Source organism: Dasypus novemcinctus, unplaced genomic scaffold (genome assembly GCF_030445035.2).
Source record: "Dasypus novemcinctus isolate mDasNov1 unplaced genomic scaffold, mDasNov1.1.hap2 scaffold_270, whole genome shotgun sequence".
Lineage (NCBI taxonomy): Eukaryota > Metazoa > Chordata > Mammalia > Cingulata > Dasypodidae > Dasypus > Dasypus novemcinctus.
Window position 1 is genome coordinate 148,456 of NW_026688235.1, and position 21,089 is coordinate 169,544.

Consider the following 21,089-nt stretch of genomic DNA (forward strand, 5'->3'; position numbering starts at 1 on the left):
CGGGGGGCGGGCTGCGCTGCGGGCTGCACCGCGGCGTCCCGCGGGCCCTCGGTCCCCCGTCGGGAAGCAAGTTGGAGAGCCCGGCGCTCGCTCTCGGGGAGCCCGCGGCGTGGCTGGGGCGCGGCGGCGCGCAGGCCGGGGAGTTGCTGCAGCAGCCTTGCCGGGGCTCAGAGCTCACAGCACCTGCCGCTCTCCTGGGAGAGGGGGCGCAGCCCCTCTCGAAGCTGTGGGCTTTGACCAAGTCCGGGGTGCAGCCGGCCCGTCTCCTCACTTCCTTCGTAGTCGCGTTCCCAGTGGCTGGGGGCCACCCCTAGGAATGAGGGTACGGGGAGGGGGCTGGGCCCTTGTCGGCAGTTGCCATGGTGTTGCCCCGAGTTCTGGAGCCCACCTGCCCACTCCCTGAGAGGCTCCGGCCACGGAAACAGCGGGCCAGAAGCCTGTGGGCACGACGAAGTGACACTCTGGAGCCCACCCGTGCCCCTGTTGAGATGGAGACCTCAGATGGGCAAGGGGGTGAAGGGGACGAGCCCCCAGAGAAGGTGAAGTGGGGCTGAGGGCTTGGGGAAGGGAGAGGGGGAAGGAGGGTCCGTGAGGGGCTGCTTTCAGAAAGCACGAAATTCAAGGAGGAGAAGAAAGGAAAACGGTGTGGTCCATGAGTTAGCAAGAGACCCGCCCTGGAGCGAGGGAAGGCTAATTCATTCAAACTGGTGTTTATCAAGGACATGTATTTCTGGCAAGATGATGGGCAGGGACCCATGTTATTGTCGGCTATGAAGACCACAAGGGCTTCTGTGTGTGTGTGTGTGTATTGTAGTCTGTGTTTGTGGTTGCGTTGCATGTGTAGTGTGTTTATGGAGATGAGCAACCAGAGTTCCCTCTCTCTGGGGCCTGAAGGAGTCCTTATTTCATACATTCCTCATCTACCTCCATCCTCTTCTCCAGGTTAGAGGGGTTTGAGCCGGAATCTTTCTTGTTCTCCCTGAACACAGGTGGGAATTAATGCCCGTTTTTCTGAGAGGCTTTTGAAAGGTAAGGTGCAAATCACTTGTGTCAATCTAATCCTGTGCTCTAACTTTTAATACTGTTTCAGTTTGTCTCCATTATTTTTCTGTTGTTGGTCACAGTTTTACTGTCTAAAGATTCCTTCTCATCACCATTACCATCGTAGCTTTTTCTAAGTGCACATTTTGATGTTTAAAGATTTGATGTTTAAAGATAAACACATTTGATGTTTATGTATTTATTTCTCTACTCCCTCATTCATTGTGCTCACTGTCTGCTCTCTTGTGTCTGTTCATTGTGTGCTCTCTGTGTCTGCTCATCTTCTTTTAGGAGGCACCGGGAACTGAATCTGGGGCCTCTCATGTGGGAGGGAGACGCCCAATCACTTGAGTCATTTCCACTCCCTGCTTGTTGTGTCTCCGTGTTGCATCTCCTCATTGTGTCAGCTTGCTGCCTTGCTCATCTTCTTTAGGAGTCACTGGGAACCAGACCCAGGACCTCCCAGGTGGGAGGAAGGCAGCTGACTACATTGCTACCTTGATGTTTAGATGTATGGCTTGATGCCAAATGTTAGAGATACACAGAGGTGGGTCTGGGACTTAGATACTCAATGAATGAAATGAAATGAATGAATGAATCCCTGCTATATTCCCTAAAGAATCACTTAAATCTCTTGGTGCCTCAGTGTCTGCATCTATAAACAGAATTTGTGAGAGAATAAAATGAGGCAATGTTTATTAAGAACTTTGCAAAGTTAGTTACCATTATTATAGAAAAAATGGGTAGAACATTCTAGGATTTCTAAGTTGGGATTTTCTGATATGGGTTTCTTTGCCTGAAAACCAGATATGGATTTCAGGGTCACTTACATCTGTGCTGGGTCAAAGAAGAGTCATAGGGAAAATGAAGAGCTTTGGCTGGTATTTGGGCCAGTGGTTGTCCCAGCACTGCCCCACAGTAGCAGCAGTCCAAGTCCCCCAGCTGACTGCTGTCCCCTGTCCCCTTTCAGGTGACGAATGTGCCCTGCTTGGAGAGGAGCTCCAGCACCAATCCTGCTGGAGACTCACTTATACGCCATGCCAAGGGCCTGGGCCACGACACCTTCAAAATTGTGAGTGAGAGGGCAGCCTGAGCATATGCTCCCAGGTCCCAAGGAGTCAGGAGATCTGGGTCTAGAATTGGCAGGCCTCACACCCACAACTCGCAGCTCACTTGTCACAATCTTGGAAAGGGGGTGGGGTAGGAGGTTGACTGCAGCCTTCTCACCTAGCACACACAACCCTTCCTGGGCCAATCTGTTGGTTACTTGGGGCTGTCCATCCACCTCTTCTTTTCTCCCATGGTGTCTCATTTCACCTGTTGCCACCTCAGTGCAAAGAATACCTAAGGCCGGTGAAGAAGTTCCTGCGAAAGCTGCACCTGCCCAGGGACCTTGCCCGGAAGAAAAAGCTGAAGTACATGAAGCGGAGCCTGGTGGTCCTAGGGGACCACATCAACACCTTTCTGCAGCACTACTGCCGAGCCTGGGAAATGAAGCATTGGAAGAAGTAGGGCAGCTTCCTTGCCCCCACACCCCCATACCAACTCATGGGCCACTACCTTTCTATTCAAGGTCACAACCCCAGTCAGGATCCTTCAGTCCTTCATCTTCATGTAGAGGAGACAAATCCTGGAGAGGATGTAGGGAAAGGGGGATGAAAAAACAGGGGCCCCCTCATTACTCAGGGCAGCATTGACCATGCCTTGGCTGTACATACAAGGAGAGTGGCCTTTAATTGAAGACTTACTGTGTGCAGTTGCTTGTCACCAGGATACACTGTTCAAGGACAGGAGAGTCTGGCAAATCCCTACCTCTCCATGCCCCTAATAAAAAACCAAGCAGGAAGGGGAGGGGGTGTAGCTGAGTGGTTGAGCACCTGCCTGACAAGTCAAATGCAGGAAGAAGAGGGGCTATTCTCCATCTCCCTCAGTCTCAGATCTCTCCCCACAGGATGCTCTGGCGATTTGTCTCCCTCTTCTCGGAACTGGAGCCAAAGCAGCTTCGCCAGCTCTACAAGTACACCAAGAGTAACCAGAGAGCCAAGTTCCTGGTGAGGGCGCTAGGGGAAGTTCCTCCAAGTCCAGCCAAGTGTTGGTTGATGTGTGCCCTTAGATCCACAGAAGGAAGCCTGGGACCTAGGAGCCCTGCTGAAGTACCCAGTGCCCCTTGGAATTTTTTCTGTGATTCACTGTCTGAGCAAGCCCTCTCTCCCCAATCTTTACCTGTGAAGTAGGCACAGAGTGGGCCTGGAAACGCAGAGACTCAACCTCAGATTCTCCATATTTGTTCACACTTTCCACCTATGTTCTGATAGCAGAGGCAGGGACATCCCTCATGAACCATGGGTGGGGCAGATGAAGCTGGACAGAAAGGAGCTGCCATCTTGGGAAGGGCTCTGGGACTGCCAACATCACCCTGGCCTGGCTTTGTCCAAAAACAGTGGCTTGCAAACATTGTGGGCTCAATGTTTTACCCTCTTAAAAATCAATGAGAACCCCCCCAAAAAATTGGTGTAGGTGGGTTATATCTATGATATTTACCCTATTAAGAAAAAATCAAGAAAAAATTTAAAATATGTATTTATTAATTTCATTTAATAATAAAAATAATAAACCCATTACATGTTAGCATAAATAACAGTTTTTATAAAAGTAACTATATTTTAAACAAAATTAGTGAGAAGAGTGGCATTGTTTTGCATTTTTACAAATCTCTTTACTGTCTGTTTTAATAGAAGACCAGTGGCTTGTATCTGCTTATGCATTTAATCTGCTAAGATATATTGTTTTGATTGAAGTTCATGAAGAAAATCCAGTTTCACACAGATTGCTGGAAAAGAGAGCAGTAGTTTATTAACTTTTTCAGATAATTGTGGGTATTTTTCTTTGGTACCACATCAAAACTCAACAAGTGACAGTAACTTAAAGGTTAATTGCAATGTGAACTCTGAAACCATATCAAACAAGTTTTCATACTAGGTTATATTAAAATCCATTGGTCTCTCTTGCGTTTTGTGGGGGCCCTACTTTTTAAGGGGCTCATGAGGTCAAAAGGTCTCAGGAATCCCCAGAGGGCCGCAGACGCTATTTTGCAAGTCGCTGGTCCAAAACAATAATTACAGATAATAGTTGTAAAAGTGCTCCATTTGTTGGGCATTTTATACATGTTCCCTCATGTAATCTTCAAAAGTAACCCTAAATGGTAGTTAGAATTATTTTCCACAGTATAAAGAACCCAAATGTAGGGAGGTAAAGTAACTTGTCTCAGGTCACACAGCAAGTGGGAAGGAAGAGCCAGGATTCAAACCCAGGTCTAGTTCAGACAAAAGTCCTGTTCTAGTCATGCCCTATACCACCACTCTAACAGTGCAGCTTCCCCCCAAAGCACACACAAGTAAGACTTTTTGTTTCTCACCTTTATTTTTTTTTTTAGATTTATTTTTATTATTTCTCTCCCCTTCCCCCCTCACCCCCCCGCATTGTCTGCTCTCTGTGTCCATTCACTTGTGTTCTTCTGTGTCCACTTGCATTCCTGTCAGCGGCACCAGGAATCTGTATCTCTTTTTGTTGCATCATCTTGCTGCGTCAGCTCTCCATGTGTGCGGGGCCGCTCCCGGGCAGGCTGCGCTTTTCTGTGCGGGATGGCTGTCCTTGTGGGATGCACTCCCTGCGCATGGGGCTCCCCTATGCGGGGAACACCCCTGCGTGGTATGGCACTCCTTGCGCACATCAGCACTGCGCGTGGGCCAGCTCCTCACATGGGTTGGGAGGCCCTGGGTTTGAACCCTGGACCTCCCCTGTGATAGGCGGATGCTCTATCAGTTGAGCCAAATCTGCTTCCCTTCTCACCTTTAAAAGTCTGAATTTTGGACCAGTGGCTCATCTCTGCCAGCTTGTTCAGCTTTGATACCTGTCTCCTCTCCAGTAGCTTTGCCAGAGCTGCTATCTTCACCATGATTTCCTGAGATTTCCCAATTCAAACTTGGGCTTCAGCATTTTTCCTTTACTGATAAATGCATCACCGAGAGGATAGATAGATTAGTGAGCCTTTTCTGTGTCTTTACCAGTGCTGCCTAGAATCAATTTATTGACCACTTCTCCCAAGTCATTTGTACCTCTTGGATCATGATTTCTATCACCTTTTTCTGGATTTGTGGGCCTGTTGGTGCTGAACCTAAGGGGTCTTCCAAACCTAAGGGGTCTTCCAAACCTAATTGTTGCTTTTTTTTTTTTAAGATTTATTTTATTTATTTCTATTCCTTCCCCCCATTGTTTTCTTTCTGTCCATTTGCTGTGTGTTCTTCTGTGTCTGCTTGCATTATCAGGCAGCACAGGAAACTGTGTCTCTTTTTTGTTGCATCATCTTGCTGCGTCAGCTCTCTGTGTGTGTGGCGCCACTCCTGGGTGGGCTGTGCTTTTTCACACAGGGCTGCTCTCCTTGACTGGCGCACTCCTTGCACATGGGACACCCCTACACAGGGCGCCCCTGCGTGGCTTGGCACTCCTTGCGTGCGGCAGCACTGTGCATGGGCCAGCTCACCACATGGGTCAGGAGGCCCTGGGTATCAAACCCTGGACCCTCCACATGGTAGACGGATGCTCTATCAGTTGAGCCACATCCACTTCCCATGCATTTTTTAGTAAAACCAACACGGAACAGAAGAAGCAAATAACCATCGGTAGTTTTGACAGCAGTATGAGCTTCAGTAATGGTCTGTCATTTTTTTGACCAAGGAGCACATCCTGTCTTGGGTAAGATCCATGCTGTGGAAGTTGGTAGGCAGTTTTTGTCCTGAACATCCTCAGAAATTAGCTGGAATTCTCCAAGGGCAACGCAACTTCTTCATCATTTTGTAGATCAGCAAGGCTCACTTCAAAATCATGGCTCTTGAGGCCAGCAGATGCAATTTTGTTTCCTGGAGTCCTGACTAGGGTTTTCCCAGTTTTGTTTTTGTTTTTGTTTTTTTTCTTTACGTTAAACGTTGCTGGTGCTTTTACGTCATACCAGTCTTTCTTAGAAAATGGGTCAGCCACTTTCTTCTTGGCTCCCTTTTTGTCACCTTTTGTAAAGTGCTTGTTGTTCTACTTGCCGAGCTGCTCAGAGAGCCAAAGCCTACTGGGCTCCGTTTCTTCCTCCGAACAGGAACGGCTAGAGCATTTCGGCGACTCCTCCTCTGACATGAGGAGCTGCCGTTTCAGTGATTCCTGGAGTTCTGAATTTCACTACCTAGGACATTTTCAAAGAATATTTTCAGGCTCCCAGCTTCAATTTTGCTAAGTAAGGAACTTAAGATGAGTACGAGTGTTTCGTTACAAACCAATAAACAAGACATTGTAATTCCAAAAAGAGATGGAAGACCTAATAACAAAATAAAACCTGAGAAAAGACTGTTGGTATCCTGCCTCAGTGCTCCTGAGGTCCTTTCTCTCCCACGTCTGTGATTCTCACGTGATCCTTCTGGCTGGGCAGATGTGACGCGTGGCTGGCTGGAGGCAGTTTCCTAACAGGGACAGGGCTGAGGCTCTGGAATTTGGGCCCCTTGCTCCATGACACTCTGATCACACTGTGACCCTGTTGCAGGTGGCCTTCTGCCCGTTGGCCGCGCCGGAGAGCTCCCTGTCGGCGGACCAGGGAGACAGTCTGCCCAGGCTCTGCACTGCCTGGGGCCTGCACAGCAACATCAGTGACATGAAGGAGAGGCTGTCCAGGATGCAGGCCCCAGGCCGAGAGGCCTCCCTGCTGGGGGAGCCGTGGCCCAGTGTTGGTGTCTGGAGAGGTACGGCCCATTTGGTGGTGGGGGGGCACCTGGGAGAGCAGGCTGAGGGTCATGGGTATTTCTCTGAGCCAAACATGTTCTTCCCCGCTTTCCATCGCCCTTCGTCCCTACATTTCTCTCTGTCCTTCTTTTCTTCCCTTTCTCTACTTCTCTTTTTCTCTCCCTGGTTTTCCTCAGAAATGCTCCTTATAGAAAGTTTGAAATGCACAGATAATGTAAAAAAGAAGAGAGAAAAATCACGCACCGTTTCATCACCCAGAGGCCATCACTGCTGATGTCCTGGTGTTTTTCCTTCAGTGTTTTGTTCTATATAATTTCTCCCCTGGTGAAGCATCACAATACATGACAATTTTGAATAATGTACTTTACAATTAATATTGAAACAAAGGGACTTTCCCATATGACAGAGCTGAGCCAGTTTCTAGTGGCCGAGCATGTGGACTCGCGAGCAGCAGTAGGGATGCCGACCGTGGGGCCGGAGAGGAGCGTGGGGGAAAGGAAGGGATTCGCTCCCACGCTGGGCGGGAAGTCCAGCCAGCTGGCCTGGGAACGGCCTTGCAGCAGCATTGGCCTCTGCGCTGGCCTTGTTGCCTTCCTCTCTGGATGGAGGCCGTGGGTTAGGAGACAGAGGTTGGCAGTAAGATACAATTTCCTTGTTCTTCCCTTCTGCCCCCTCCACGCCCCCACGTTGTACCAGCGGAGATTCTCTTACCATTTACGTCATCAGGATCATCTCTGTGACCTTCCCATTTTCTTTAAGCAAGCTTCCTCAAAAAACAAAACTGAAGAGAAAGAGGATTAAGGAAGCCCCAGAAGCCCCTGAGACTTGCCCGTAGGAGGACCCAGCTGCGACAGGGCTCCCCCGGGTCCCCAGGCACCTGCCTGTCTTCAGCACCTCTGCACTTGGGCGTGTGGGACCCGTGAGCGAAAGAAAAAAGTCGTGTTTATCAAAAGGATGTTGAAGTCTTAATTATGAATAAAGGGGGTGGGAAATAAACATCCTTAAGACAATTCTACTTTATTTGGCTAACTCTCATCATTCATTCATTCATTTATCTTATAAACAATTGCCAGTGCCTTCTAAATAGCTGGCGTCCGACCCATACACAGATAACTAAGGTGCGGTCACTTGTGTCACATCTGAGTGGGGGAGGCAGACCTGTCAATAGACATGATAGAGTCAGTGCCGGTGGCTGGGGAAGGTCTCAGGAGAGGTGGGGTGGAGTGGGGCTGGGGTCAGAGAGTGACAAGCCTAAACTTGTAGCCCTGCCTGATTTGTCTGGATTTTGTTTTGTGAGTAACTGGGGAAGGCAGTGGCAGGGGAAGGGTCAAGCAGTGACATGAGCTGGTGAGAGCTGGAAAGTGGGGGGCTGCTCTGGTGACTGAGAGAAGTGCATAGAAGCGTGTGAGGGTGCAGGCAGGACACTACAGAAACAACTTCAGGTGCCTTGGCTAGGACAGTGGCTCAAGCAAGAACCGGCAGCATGCGTGGAATTCAGACCACCGATGTGTTTTGTTTGTCCCTTGTGGCGTTCTACTTGTTAAAAACATTTTAAAGAAATTAGTTGTCCATATTGAAACTTGGCATGTTTCACAATAAAAAAAAGAGAGAAAATTAGGATTTCCAGCTTCTCTTAAAGACTGGCCCTGCTTGGATCTGCATTCCCACAGGACGACAACTGGCTGGTGCCAAAAAGCAGTTGCATCCGTTCCACAGACACACTTTTTAGCTCAGTCCCCTGCCCCATCCCTACTGCCTTATACAAGTTGGCCTTCTTCACCTATTTCTATCACCTCTGTGTCCCTTGTGCCCCTGCAGTGTACCAAAGCGATGAACCTGCGCAGGAACTGGGGTGAGGTGCATTTATCACATTTAGCCAAGGCAAAATGGACAGCTCTTGGTAGACAGAGGTGGGAGATGAGAAAGTGAGGGCGTGAAGAAGGATGGGAAGTAAAGATGATACTTTTTCTTTTTCCTAGTGGGAGAGATCAGATGGATGGCCACCTGCGCCAGGAGGGAAAGCAGATTAACCAGGGCTCTGCCGGAGGGGCCAGCACACAGGGCCCAATGTGCCCAGAAAGAAAGGGGCAGGGCAGGGCAGAGTCATGTGCCCTTACCTCCTCCTCCACCACTCAGAGCATCAACATAGATTTAAAATGTCCACATGAACATCAGCATAGACGTGAGGAGCAAGTATAAGGAAGAACGAATAGAGGGAAACGGGAGCAGCCCCATATCTCTTTTCCTTGTACCCATTGCCTTCCCTAAGTGGCAAGATGTGCAGCTGGGGTCAGCCTTGCTTGGCTAGTCCCTGACAGTCCTGACAAAACAGGATTTGGAAGAAAACAGCAAACAAGCTAGAGGGTCCCCACAATAATTAGATGCTCCCCAATCCTTCTCCAACTCCTGAGAAACTTCACTGACAAGGCCCTGGGCAAAGGGCTGCTCCTAAGCCGCTTTAGGGCACAGACCCCTAACTCACAAATCCTGTGTGTGAGGCAGCACTGCCACCTAGAGGAGGCCTGGGCCTCTGCAGCCTCATTCTTCCAGATCAGGGCGTGTGCTGAGATGACGGAACACGGAGGGAGCGGGGAGCCCGGTATCAGCCTTGTGGGCAAGTGGGAAGCCTGAAGGCAAAATGGGTAACAGCTGAGGCTTGTTTTGGGGACCCCTGCATCTCTGTCTTCAATTCAGTACAATGTCAGAATTCTAAAATGTTAGATCACATATTGTTGCTCCATTCAAAACACTCCAATAACTCCCAATCTCACTAAGAGTAAAAGTCAGTGTTTACAAGGCCCTACAAGGCCCACTGTTATCTACCTCTAGCCTGTTACTTCTCTGCCCTCATCCTTGCTGTTTCTCAAGCTTTTCAAGGACATTCCTGACTGGTTGTTTATCTCTTTCCCATGATATCCACTTGGCTGACTCCTTCACTGCCTTTAAATCTTTGTTCAAATGCCACCTTCTCAGGTAGTGGGTGTAGCTCAGTGTTTGAGCACCTGCCTTCCATGTAGAAGGCCCTGGGTTCAATTCCTGGTACCGCCTTAAAAAAAAGTGTTGCCTTCTCATCGTGGTCTAGCTTGGACCCCCCCACTTTAGTTTGGAACTCCCTGCCACTCTAAATATCCATTACCCTGCCCCCCAAAGCATGTCCCCCCAGTAATATGTAATTCATTTAGTGATTGTATTTCTTCCTTAATGACTGTCTCATCTCACTAGAATATTAGTTTAACAAGGGCAGGGAGTTTTGTCTTTTTTGTTCACTGCTGTATCCCAAGCAAATACAACAGGACTTGGCACATAGTAGGTAATGACCATATGGCTGTCGGGTGGATACATGCATGGATGGATGGACGGATGGATGGATGGATGGATGGATGGATGGATGGATGGATGGATGGATGGATGCATAAATAAACCAAAAGAGAGCATTTGGTCTAACTAGCTCCTGGGTGCAGAAGCTGTACTCCTACCCAATGCCAGGATGAGATTAGAACTCAGGCTTGATGACCCCCAGGCAAGCACAGTTCCCACAACACCAATGACGTATTCTCCAACTGTCAGTTGACAAACATTTCTCACAAAATGTAAATAATCCCCAAGATTCAGAGTATTACTTTTCCTAGGATTGTTCCCATTTTCTTAGGTTAAGATATTGCTACTCCAGGTTTGGATCTCTAGTGGTAGACTTGGGAACACCAGAAGCAGATGGTTGGGGGAAGCTATTTGGAGGTGGGAAGCCATGGTGGAAACCCCCAAATCACACCTTGGCCTGTGCTGCCATATGGGTAATGCTCACCCTGGGGAAAATACTCACTAATGGCCAGACCAGGTATTCCTCAAAGATAGGCCCCTCTCCTACTGAACAAGGAATACTTTTCCTAAAGTTTTAAGTGCAATGCCTGGCACTGCCTGTCCCACTCCCACCCCATTCTCCTAGGAGCCACCCTGAAGTCTCCTTTTCATGATAGCACGACCACAAATGCATACATCTTAGCAGAGGTGGCAAAATTCTTTGCATCCATTCTCAGTGGTTCTTCATGGCAAACTTGTGAAGGAGAATCTGCCCCATTTCAGAGAGGAAAACAGGGCCAGAGGGGCTGGTATCAATCACCCAAGTCTCCTGACTCCACACCCAGTGCTCTTGTCTTTTGACTTTATGGTTTTTCTTCTTTGTATGCAGAGATTTTCTAACTTTATATAGTTAAATTCATCAGTCCTTTCTTTATGGCTTTGTTATCACTTTAAAAGACCTTTTCCACTCAGAATATTTTAAATTCTCCATGTTTCCTTCTAAGACTCCTAGGATTATAGTTTTTCCATTTAAATCTGATTTATCTGAAACTTTATTTTGGTTCATTCATTTTTTTCAGATAGCTCATCAGTTGTTCTTGCATGTATGGAAGTATATTTATAGAATATACCATATGGGGAAAATCCATCTTTTCTCTACAGATTTGAAATGCCACCCTTCTTACATACCAAATTCTTGATTTATCTGGGTCAATTTCTGAACTTTCTCCTCTAATCTATTGGTCTGGCTGCCCATGAAAGGAAAAAGGAGGGGGAAAAAACCTACAGTAACAAACAGAACATGATAGGAAAAGAGTAAATAGATTTAAAAGTGCCAAATAGAAACTTTTAATAATGAAAAATAGTCATTGAATTTAAAAACCTAATGGTCAAGTTAAACAGTAGACAATGCCTGAAGCCATTAATCAATCTCAATATCATAAATAGAAATAACCGGACATGTGCCTCCAGTTAAGCAGTACTCTTCAAAATATTTGAACCTGAATCTGATCAAATCTCCATATCCAACTACTAGTTTATGGGAAATACAGGGGACTAAGGAGCATATTAAATGACACCATGGGGATAGAATCAGAAAAATCCAGACTATGGGAAACTGTATAGGACAAATAAGCCAGTTACTTTAATAAATAAACCACAAGAAAAGAGTAAGAGGGACTTTAGAGATTAAAAGACACTGAAGGGAAGTGGACTTGGCTCTATGGATAGGGCGTCCACCTACCACTGGAAGGTCCGCAGTTCAAACCCAGGACCTCCTTGACCCATGTGGAGCTGGCCCATGCGCAGTGCTGATGCGCACAGGAGTGCCGTGCCACGCAGGGATGTCCCCCACGTAGGGAAGCCCCACGTGCAAGGAGTGTGCCCCCTAAGGAGAGCCGCCCAGTGCAAAAGAAAGTCCAGCCTGCCCAGGAGTGGTGCCGCACACATGGAGAGCTGACACAACAAGATGATGCAACAAAAAAGAGACACAGATTCCCGTGCTGCTTACAAGAATAGAAGCGACACAAAAGTACACACAGCAAATGGACACAGAGAGCAGACAACTGGGGGGGTGGGGGAGGGAGAAATAAATGCAAAATAAATAAATCTTAAAAAAAAAAAGATAAAAGACACTGAAGACTCACACCATATACAAAAATGAACTCAAAATGAATCAAAGACCTAACTAGAAGAGCTAAAATCATAAAGTTCTTAGAAGTAAGCATAGGGAGGGAAGCAGATTTGGCTCAACGGATAGGGCATCTGCCTACCACATGGGAGGTCCAAGGTTCAAACCCAGGGTCTCCTGACCCATGTGGTGAGCTGGCCTACACACAGTGCTGATGTGCGCAAGGAGTGCCCTGCCACACAGGGGTGTCCCTTGCATAGGGGAGCCCCATAAGCAAGGAGAGTGCCCCGTAAGGAGAGCCGTCCAGCGCGAAAGAAAGTGCAGCCTGCCCAGGAATGGCACTGCACACACAGAGAGCTGACACAACAAGATGATGCAACAAAAAGAAACACAGATTCTGGGTGCCGCTGACAAGAACACTGGCAGACACAGAAGAACACGCAGTGAAAGGACACAGAGAGCAGTGCTGAGACCAGCTCAGCAATAGGTTTGCATGAAAAGAAGGCAATGCAGAGCTGAAGAAATAAAAGGACAGAAAGAAAGACACAAGAGAGAAATTAAAGATGGGACCAGGGGACTCAACAGCTTCTGGAACTGAGAGCCTCGACCCTCGTTTCCACATCGTATTTATTAGAAATTACAAAGCAGTAGTTATCTGTGTTTATTTTCAAGGCTGCTTGTTATTAAAGCTGTAGCCCCTGCAATGCTAGAGAGCAGGCCATAGCAAAGTTCAAACGTCTCCACATGCAAACGATTTTCATGCTGACCAGACAGTGTTCGGTCTAGTCAAGGCTGGTGTTCCTAAGCCCACACTTCTTATCTGCATTGTGGAAACGTTTCAAGTTTAAGCCAGGTTCCCACATTCAAATTCAAGCTATTTTCCCACAGAGCAGACAACTGAGGGGGCGGGGGAGGCGGGGAAGGGGAGAAAAATTAAAAAAAAAAAAAAGAAGCATAGGGAAATATCTTCAGGACCTTATATTAGACAATGGATTCTAAGATTTGACACCAAAAGAATGAGCAACAAAAGAAAAAAATTAATTGGACTTTATCAAAATTAAAAACTTTTGTGTTGGAAATATATTTTAAAAATAATAATAGGGTAGGTTGGGAGAAAAATGCACCAAATGTAATATAAGGTCTATAGTTAGTAGTAAGGTTTTTGACAATATTCTTTCATAATTTGTAACAAATATGTCACAACAAAGCAAAGTGTTGGTGGTGGGTGGACGTATAGGACCCCTGTATGATGTTTTGTGTGTTTGTTTTGTAAGTTCACAACTTTTACAATATATTTTATGTATGTTCATGTATAAATGATACAAAAATAATAATAATAATAATAATAGGGTAGGTTAGGGGAAAAATACACCAAATGTAAGATACTTTGGTTGGTAGTAATATTTTAAGGATGTTCTTTAATCATTAGTTAAAAATACCTCCCAATAATGCAAGGTATTGGAGGTAGGGTGAGGTGTGAGAGCGCTGTGTGATGTTATGTATTTTTCTTTTGTAAATTCACAACTATTACTATACACTTACTGTTTATGTATGTTTATGTATGAGTGATATACTTCAATAAATTTTTAAAAAGTGAAAAAAAAACCTTATTATGTTGGGGAGCAGATGTAGCTCAATGGTTGAGTGGCTGCTTTCCGTGTAGGAGGTCCTGGTTTCAATCCCTGGTACCTCCTACAAAATGACAACAACAACAACAACAACAAACAAACAAAAAACCTATGTGCACAAAGGACCTTATCCAGAAAGTGAAAAGACAACCTACGAATGGGAGAAAATATTTGCAAATCATATATCTGATAATGGTCTAGTATCCAGAATGTATAAAGATTTGTTACAACTCAATAATAAAAAGACAAATAACCCAATTTTAAAATGGGCAAAGGACTTGAATAGACATTTCTCCAAAGAAGATATATGAATGGTCAATAAGCGCATGCAAAGATGCTCACCATCATTAACCATTAGGGAAACATAAAGCAAAACTGCAATGAAGTACTACCTCACATCAACTAGAATGGCAATTATTTTAAAAGTAAGTGTTGGCAAGGATATGGAGAAATAGGAACCCTTGTACATTGTCGGTGGGAATGTAAAATGTTGCAGCTGTTAGGCCCCAAAACTGAGCCTTTGGGGATAACCAGATATATAGAGAAAAAAACTTTAACACGAGAGTTAGGCAGACTTGCATTTATTATGTCTGCAGACAAGAGCCAAGGTCAGTCTAAAGTGACTCAGACCCAGCTCCCTGTGCTGTGGAAAACTCTTGCTTAAATACCTGTTACTACTTAACACTTGCTTGATTATGCAGTAGCTTTTATGCAGACGGATGAACATAATAGCTAGTTATATAATTGTATGATTAGTATGTTCAGGAAATCCCACTTGTACATTCATTGCATGATCAGTAAAAGGGCAGATAACTCCACCCAGGGTGGGAATTTTACTATGTTAATTAAGCAAGTTGAAGTGAGAACAGCAAGGGGTTTCTTCTGTGCAAGTCCTGCCAACCATTTGAAGCTGGTTTTTATACTTCATTGCTTCAACAGGATACTCTCGACCACAAGAACCAGAATTTGGCACCAAGAGAGGGTTGCATCTCATTACCTTCTAATTTACATATACTTATTTCCTTTGTATCCTAGTAACGGAGAGAAACAAGTTACTTTCATGTATTCAGTCATATTACATCCATCGCAGCCACTGTGGACAGCAGTTTGGCCATTCCTCAGAAAGTTAAACATGGAATTACCATATGACTCATCAATTTCATTTCTAGGTATCTTTACAAAATATTTGGGGAGGGACTCAAACAGATGTTTAATCATAACATTATTTATAACAGCCAAAAGATTAAAGCAACCCTGTCAACAGATAAATGGATAAACAAAATGTGGTATATATATATGTACAATGGAATATTATTCCGCCATAAAAGGAATAAAACTTTGTTACATGCTACAACATAGATAAACCTTAAAGAAATCATACTGAGTAGAACAAGCCAGACATAAAAGAACAAATATTGTGTGATTCCACTCATACAAAATACCTAGAATATGTAAATTCATAGAAACAGAACGTAGATTAGTGGTTGCCAGGGATCAAGGAGTGGGGGTTGGGGGAAATGAGCAGTTATTGCTCAATGGGCACAGAGTTTCTGTATGGGGTGAGAAAAAGTTTTGTAATGGATGGTGGTGACAATAGCACAATATTGTGAATGTAATTAATATCACCAAACTGTACATATAAAAGTGGCTAAAATGGAAAATTTTGTGTCATGTATATGTTACCACAAAAATGTAAAATTTAGAAATTAAAAAGAGGGACTAAAGAGATATCCACCAAATGAAATATGAGTCCCATGTTTGCATTGTGATTAGAATAAACCAATTACACAAAGACATTTGTGAAACAATCAGGGAGATTTGAACACAGTCTGGCTATTCGATGATGATATAAAGGAATAACATTTTTTTAGGTGTGGTAATGGCATTATGGTTTTATTATTTTTTTTTAGTCTTTATGTTTTAGAGATACATAGTGAAATATTCGAAGACAAAATGATGATATCTGAACTTTGACTCAAAATAATTCAGTGGCAGTTGGCAGGGATGAGATGGTTAGTGGATGAGGGAAGAGATGTAGTAAGGTTGGTCATGTATTTCTAACCTGGATGATGTGTGGAATGGGGTTCATTATCCTAGCCTCTCTTCTTTTGCATATGTTTGAAAATTTCTGTGAAAGAGAGTTTCAAAATGTCAGCGAAGCCATTGCCTTTCTCCTATTTCTAAAATAGCCATAATCTTCCTGGTCCCAAACAAAGGACAGAGAGTCTTCAGTCCTGATGTTTGGCCTAGAAACTTACCTCAGCACAGACCCCTCGGCCCAGAATTCTTTTTCTATAAGCATGAGAGGTAGAGGTTTAATTCTCCTCTTTAGCACAGACTATGACCCACTTTTTTTTTTAAAGATTTATTTTATTCACCCCCACCCCCACCCCCCCGTTGTCTGTTCTCTGTGTCTATTTGCTGCAGGTTCTTCTTTGTCCATTTCTGTTGTTGTCAGCCCCTCGGGAATCTGTGTTTCTTTTTGTAGCATCATCTTGTGTCAGCTCTCCGTGTGTGCGGGCCATTCCTGGGCAGGCAGCACTTTCTTTCGCGCTGGGCGGCTCTCCTTACGGGGCACACTCCTTGCACGTGGGGCTCCCCTACGCGGGGGACACCCCTGCATGGCAGGGCACTCCTTGCGCGCATCAGCACTGCTCATGGGCCAGCTCCACATGGCTCAAGGAGGCCCAGGGTTTGAACCGCAAACCTCCCATGTGGTAGGCGGACGCCATAACCACTGGGCCAAGTCCGCTGCCCGTATGACCCACTTCTAACGAACAGAATGTAGCAAAAATGATGGAGACTCCAGGCTAGATCATAAAAGACATTGTGGCTTCTCCTGTGCTCTCTCTTGGATCACCTGTTCCAAAGGTAACAAAGCCAGCTGCCATAGCATGAAGACACTCAGCCCTGTGGAGAGGCCCACGTGACAAGGAACTGAAGCCACCTGCCATGTGAGCAAGATTCAACCAGCCTGTCAAGTCTTACGATGGCTGCAACCCTGGCCGACAACTTAACACAACGGCAAGAGAGACCCTAACCCAGAACTACCCAGCTAAGCTGCTCCTGAGTTCTTGGTCCACAGGAAGTGTTAAGCAATAAATATTTATTGCTTAAGCCACTAAATTTTTTGGGGGGTGATTTATTATGTAGCAATAGATAACTAATACTTCCAGCAATAGAAGATATAATACATAGATTATGGCACATCCACACAAGGGTATACTATGTAGTCATTAAATATACTACTTTTCATTTATATTTAATAGCATGGGCAAACGGTTATGATGGAATAAAGTTCCATCATTATTCCATCAAATGTACATGAAGTATAAGTAAATGACATCAAAATGTACATGAAGTATAAGTAAAATGTGAGCTAAATACACATACAGAGGGGAAAAAAAGATAGTAAGGAAATGTACCAAAATGTTTAATGTAGCTATTCTTGGTTATAGGGTTAGTTTTAAAGAGATACTTTTTAGTATTTTCCAAATTTTCTACAATTAGTATGTATCACCTTTATGAGAAAAAAATTTATTTCGTTTTTCAGAGTCGGTTTAATACCTTTATTTATTTATTTTTTTAAAAGATTTTATTTATTTATTTATTTAATTCCCCTCCCCTCCCCCGGTTGTCTGTTTTCTGTGTCTTTTTGCTGTGTCTTGTTTCTTTGTCCGCTTCTGTTGTCGTCAGCGGCACGGGAAGTGTGGGCGGCGCCATTCCTGGGCAGGCTGCACTTTCTTTCGCGCTGGGTGGCTCTCCTTACGGGGTGCACTCCTTGCGCATGGGGCTCCCCCTACGCGGGGGACAACCCTGTGTAGCACGGCACTCCTTGCGCGCATCAGCACTGCACCTGGGCCAGCTCCACACGGGTCAAGGAGGCCCGGGGCTTGAACCGCGGACCTCCCATGTGGTAGACGGACGCCCTAACCACTGGGCCAAAGTCCGTTTCCCGGTTTAATACCTTTAATACCCATGGATGGGGCTACCCTTCCTCCACCGCAGCTCAGGGGAGGGCAAGTATGGCTAGGCTGAGGAAAGGGATCCCGTAGTTTTCTCTTTGGACTTTCCCCAAAGTTTATGTGACCTAATTTAACATTATTTTGTTTCAGTATACACAAAACCACTTGTACCTTCCAGCCCCCAATCCCTACCTCATTTTTATATTCTTGGTATAACATCTCCCAGTGCAGGAAGGAAGCTTCTTAAGATCTCAGATCAGCCCCAGGAATCTGCAGGAGAGTCCTGTGGTACTTATCGTCTTAGAGAGTTTCCAGAGGCAAGGACACTGCTTTACGTGTCAACTTGTCCTGTCAAAATTGTGTGTGCTTTCCTGCTAGCATGTGCAGAACTGGGATTTGATTCCAGTGCCAGAGTCTGTGCTCTTAACCATACTAGAGATGTCTCTGAGATGTGATAAGCCTAGGAAGTGGACGTGGATATCCTTAAGGGCAGAGGGACCTTTGAAGACCTGGGGGAAAACTTAACCTTAAGTGATTCTGGCCACACTACCATTCTATCCCAGGTTATGCTAGTAAGCAATGAGCTCTAGGGTGGGATTTGAAATATATATATATATTTCTCCATTGAGATAAGTAGCAAGGTCTTCAGAAGACAAGTCCATGGGATTTCAGCCTGTAAACTTTTTTTTTTTAGGAGGTACCAGAGATTGAATCCAGGACCTCGTACATGAGAAGTAGCAGATACTCAAACCACTGAGCTACATCCATCCCCCAATGAGAGCTGGTTTTTTGTTTCTTTTTTTTTTTTTTTTCAGATTTATTGAGAAATGATTCACACACCATATGATTCACACATTTAAAGTACCAGTCAATGGGTTTTAGTATATTCATGGATTTGTGCAACCATTGCCACACCCACTTTTAGCACATTTTCATCACCTCAAAAATAAACCTGAACCCCTCTAGTTATCACTCTCCTATCCACCCCATCCCTCCCCAGTCCTAAGCAATCACTAATCTACTTTCTGTCTCTATACATGTCCCTATTCTAGACATTTCAAATGAATGGAATCATATAATATGAGGTATTTTGTGATTGGCCTCTTTCTCTTAGCTAAAGTTTTCAAATTCATCTAAGTTGTTGTGTGTATCAGCACTTCATTCCTTCTTTTTTAATAAATCAATTTTATTGATACATAGTAATAAAGCATATAATTCATCCAAAGTATACAATCACGGGAAGCAGACTTGGCCCAGTGGTTAGGGCATCCGTCTACCACATGGGAGGTCCGCGGTTCAAGCCCCGGGCCTCCTTGACCCATGTGCAGCTGGCCATGCGCAGTGCTGATGTGCGCAAGGAGTGCCCTGCCACGCAGGGGTGTCCCTCGCGTAGGGGAGCCCCACGCACAAGGAGTGCGCCCCATAAGGAGAGCTGCCCAGCGTGAAAGAAAGTGCAGCCTGACCAAGAATGGCACCGCCCACACGGAGAGCTGACACAAGATGACGCAACAAACAGAAACACAGATTGCCGTGCTGCTGGCTGACAACAACAGAAGCAGACAAAGAAAGAACATGCAACAAACGCAGCAAATAGACACAGAACAGACAACTGGGGTGGGTAGGGGAGAGAAATAAATAAAATAAATCTTTAAAAAAACCCACAAAGTATACAATCAGTGGTATTTGGTATAATCATATCGTTGTACATTCATCACTTCAATCATTATTTCAATAATAATAATAATAAGCAAAAAAAACCAAAATTCTTCACCTCTCAATCTCTCTCTGTTTCCCCTGCTGTATATAGCTGCTATTTCTGGCTATTCTTACACAATTATTTATTTATTAACAGTTTTATTGAGATATATTTACATACCATATGAGCTATCTAAAATGTATAATCAATGGTTTTTAGTATAATCACAATGCTGTGCATTCATCATCACAAAAAATTTTAGAATTATTTCATTACTGCAAAAAGAAAAACACTACATCCCTTAGCATGCCTTCCCTAGCCCTAAAATAACCACTAATCAAATTCCATCTGTATAAATTGATTTATATTTACATTTTATATAAATGGAATCATACAATATGTTACACAATATATTTAGTTCATAGTAATGCAATCATACAGTATTTGTCCTTTTGTGTCTGGCTTATTTCACTCAACATGAAGTCCTCCAGGTTCACCCATGTTGTCATATGCTTTACAACTTCTTTTCTTCTTATCGTTGCATGATATTCCACCGTGTGAATAGACCACAATTTGTTTATCCATTCATCTATTGATGGACACCTGGGTTGTTTCCAACTTTTGGCAATCATGAATAATGTCACTATGAACGTCAGTGTGCAGATGTCTGTTTGTTTCACTGCTCTCAGTTCTTCTGGGTATATACCTAGTAGTGGTATTGCAGGGTCACATGACAAATCGATATTTAACTTCTTTAGGAACTGCCAAACAGTCCTCCACAGTGGCTGTACCATTCTGCATTCCCACCAACAGTGAATAAGTGTTCCTATCACTTGTAGCTCTCTGTCTTTCTAATAGTGACCATTCTGATAGGTGTGAAATGATATCTCATTGTAGTTTTGATTTGCATTTCCCTTATATTAGAGATGTTGAGCATTTTTTCATGTGTTTTTTGCCATTTGTATTTCTTTGGAAAAATGTCTATTCAAGTCTTCTGCTCATTTTTAAATTGAGTCGCTTCTCTTTATTGTTGAGTTGTAACATCTCTTTATATATCATGGATATGAAACCCTTATTGGATATGTGATTTCCAAATATTTTCTCCCATTGAGTCGGTTGCCTTCTCACCCTTTTGACAAAGTCCTTTTTTGGTGCAAAATGTTTAATTTTGAGGAGGTCCCATTTATCTATTTTTGCTTTTCTTGTACATGCTGTGGGGTAAGGTCCAAGAAACCACCACCTGCTACAAGGTCTTTTTTTTTTAAAGATTTATTTTATTTATTTCTCTCCCCCTTCCCCCCCACCTCAATCCCGTTGTCTTCTCTGTGTCCATTCACTGTGTGTTCTTCTGTGTCCGCTTGTACCTTTGGCGGCACCGGGAATCTGCATCTCTCTTTTGTTGTGTCATCTTACTGCATCAGCTCTCCGTGTGTGCGGCGCCACTCCTGGGTGGGCTGCGCTTTTTTCACGCAGGGTGGCTTTCCTTGCAGGGCATCCCCACACGGGGGCACCCCTGCATGGCACAGCACTCCTTGCGCACAGCAGCTCTGCGCGTG

At 44.7% G+C, this 21,089-nt stretch overlaps 1 protein-coding gene across 2 annotated transcripts; it reads left to right on the forward strand.

Annotated features, from left to right (window-relative positions):
• Nucleotides 1-421: 421 nt before the first annotated feature.
• Nucleotides 422-7,819, forward strand: LOC131277665 (CHD1 helical C-terminal domain containing protein 1-like). Of its 2 annotated transcripts, none has more exons than XM_058292742.1 (6): nucleotides 422-539; nucleotides 2,012-2,113; nucleotides 2,374-2,549; nucleotides 2,993-3,092; nucleotides 6,623-6,818; nucleotides 7,579-7,819. In XM_058292742.1, exons 1-6 carry the CDS (start codon nucleotides 489-491, stop codon nucleotides 7,602-7,604), a joined length of 651 nt encoding a protein of 216 aa, XP_058148725.1. In that variant the 5' UTR covers nucleotides 422-488; the 3' UTR covers nucleotides 7,605-7,819. The 2 variants fall into 2 exon arrangements, with proteins under 2 accessions (XP_058148725.1, XP_058148726.1); XM_058292743.1 differs by having other exon boundaries at nucleotides 6,623-6,792; nucleotides 7,546-7,819.
• Nucleotides 7,820-21,089: the final 13,270 nt, after the last annotated feature.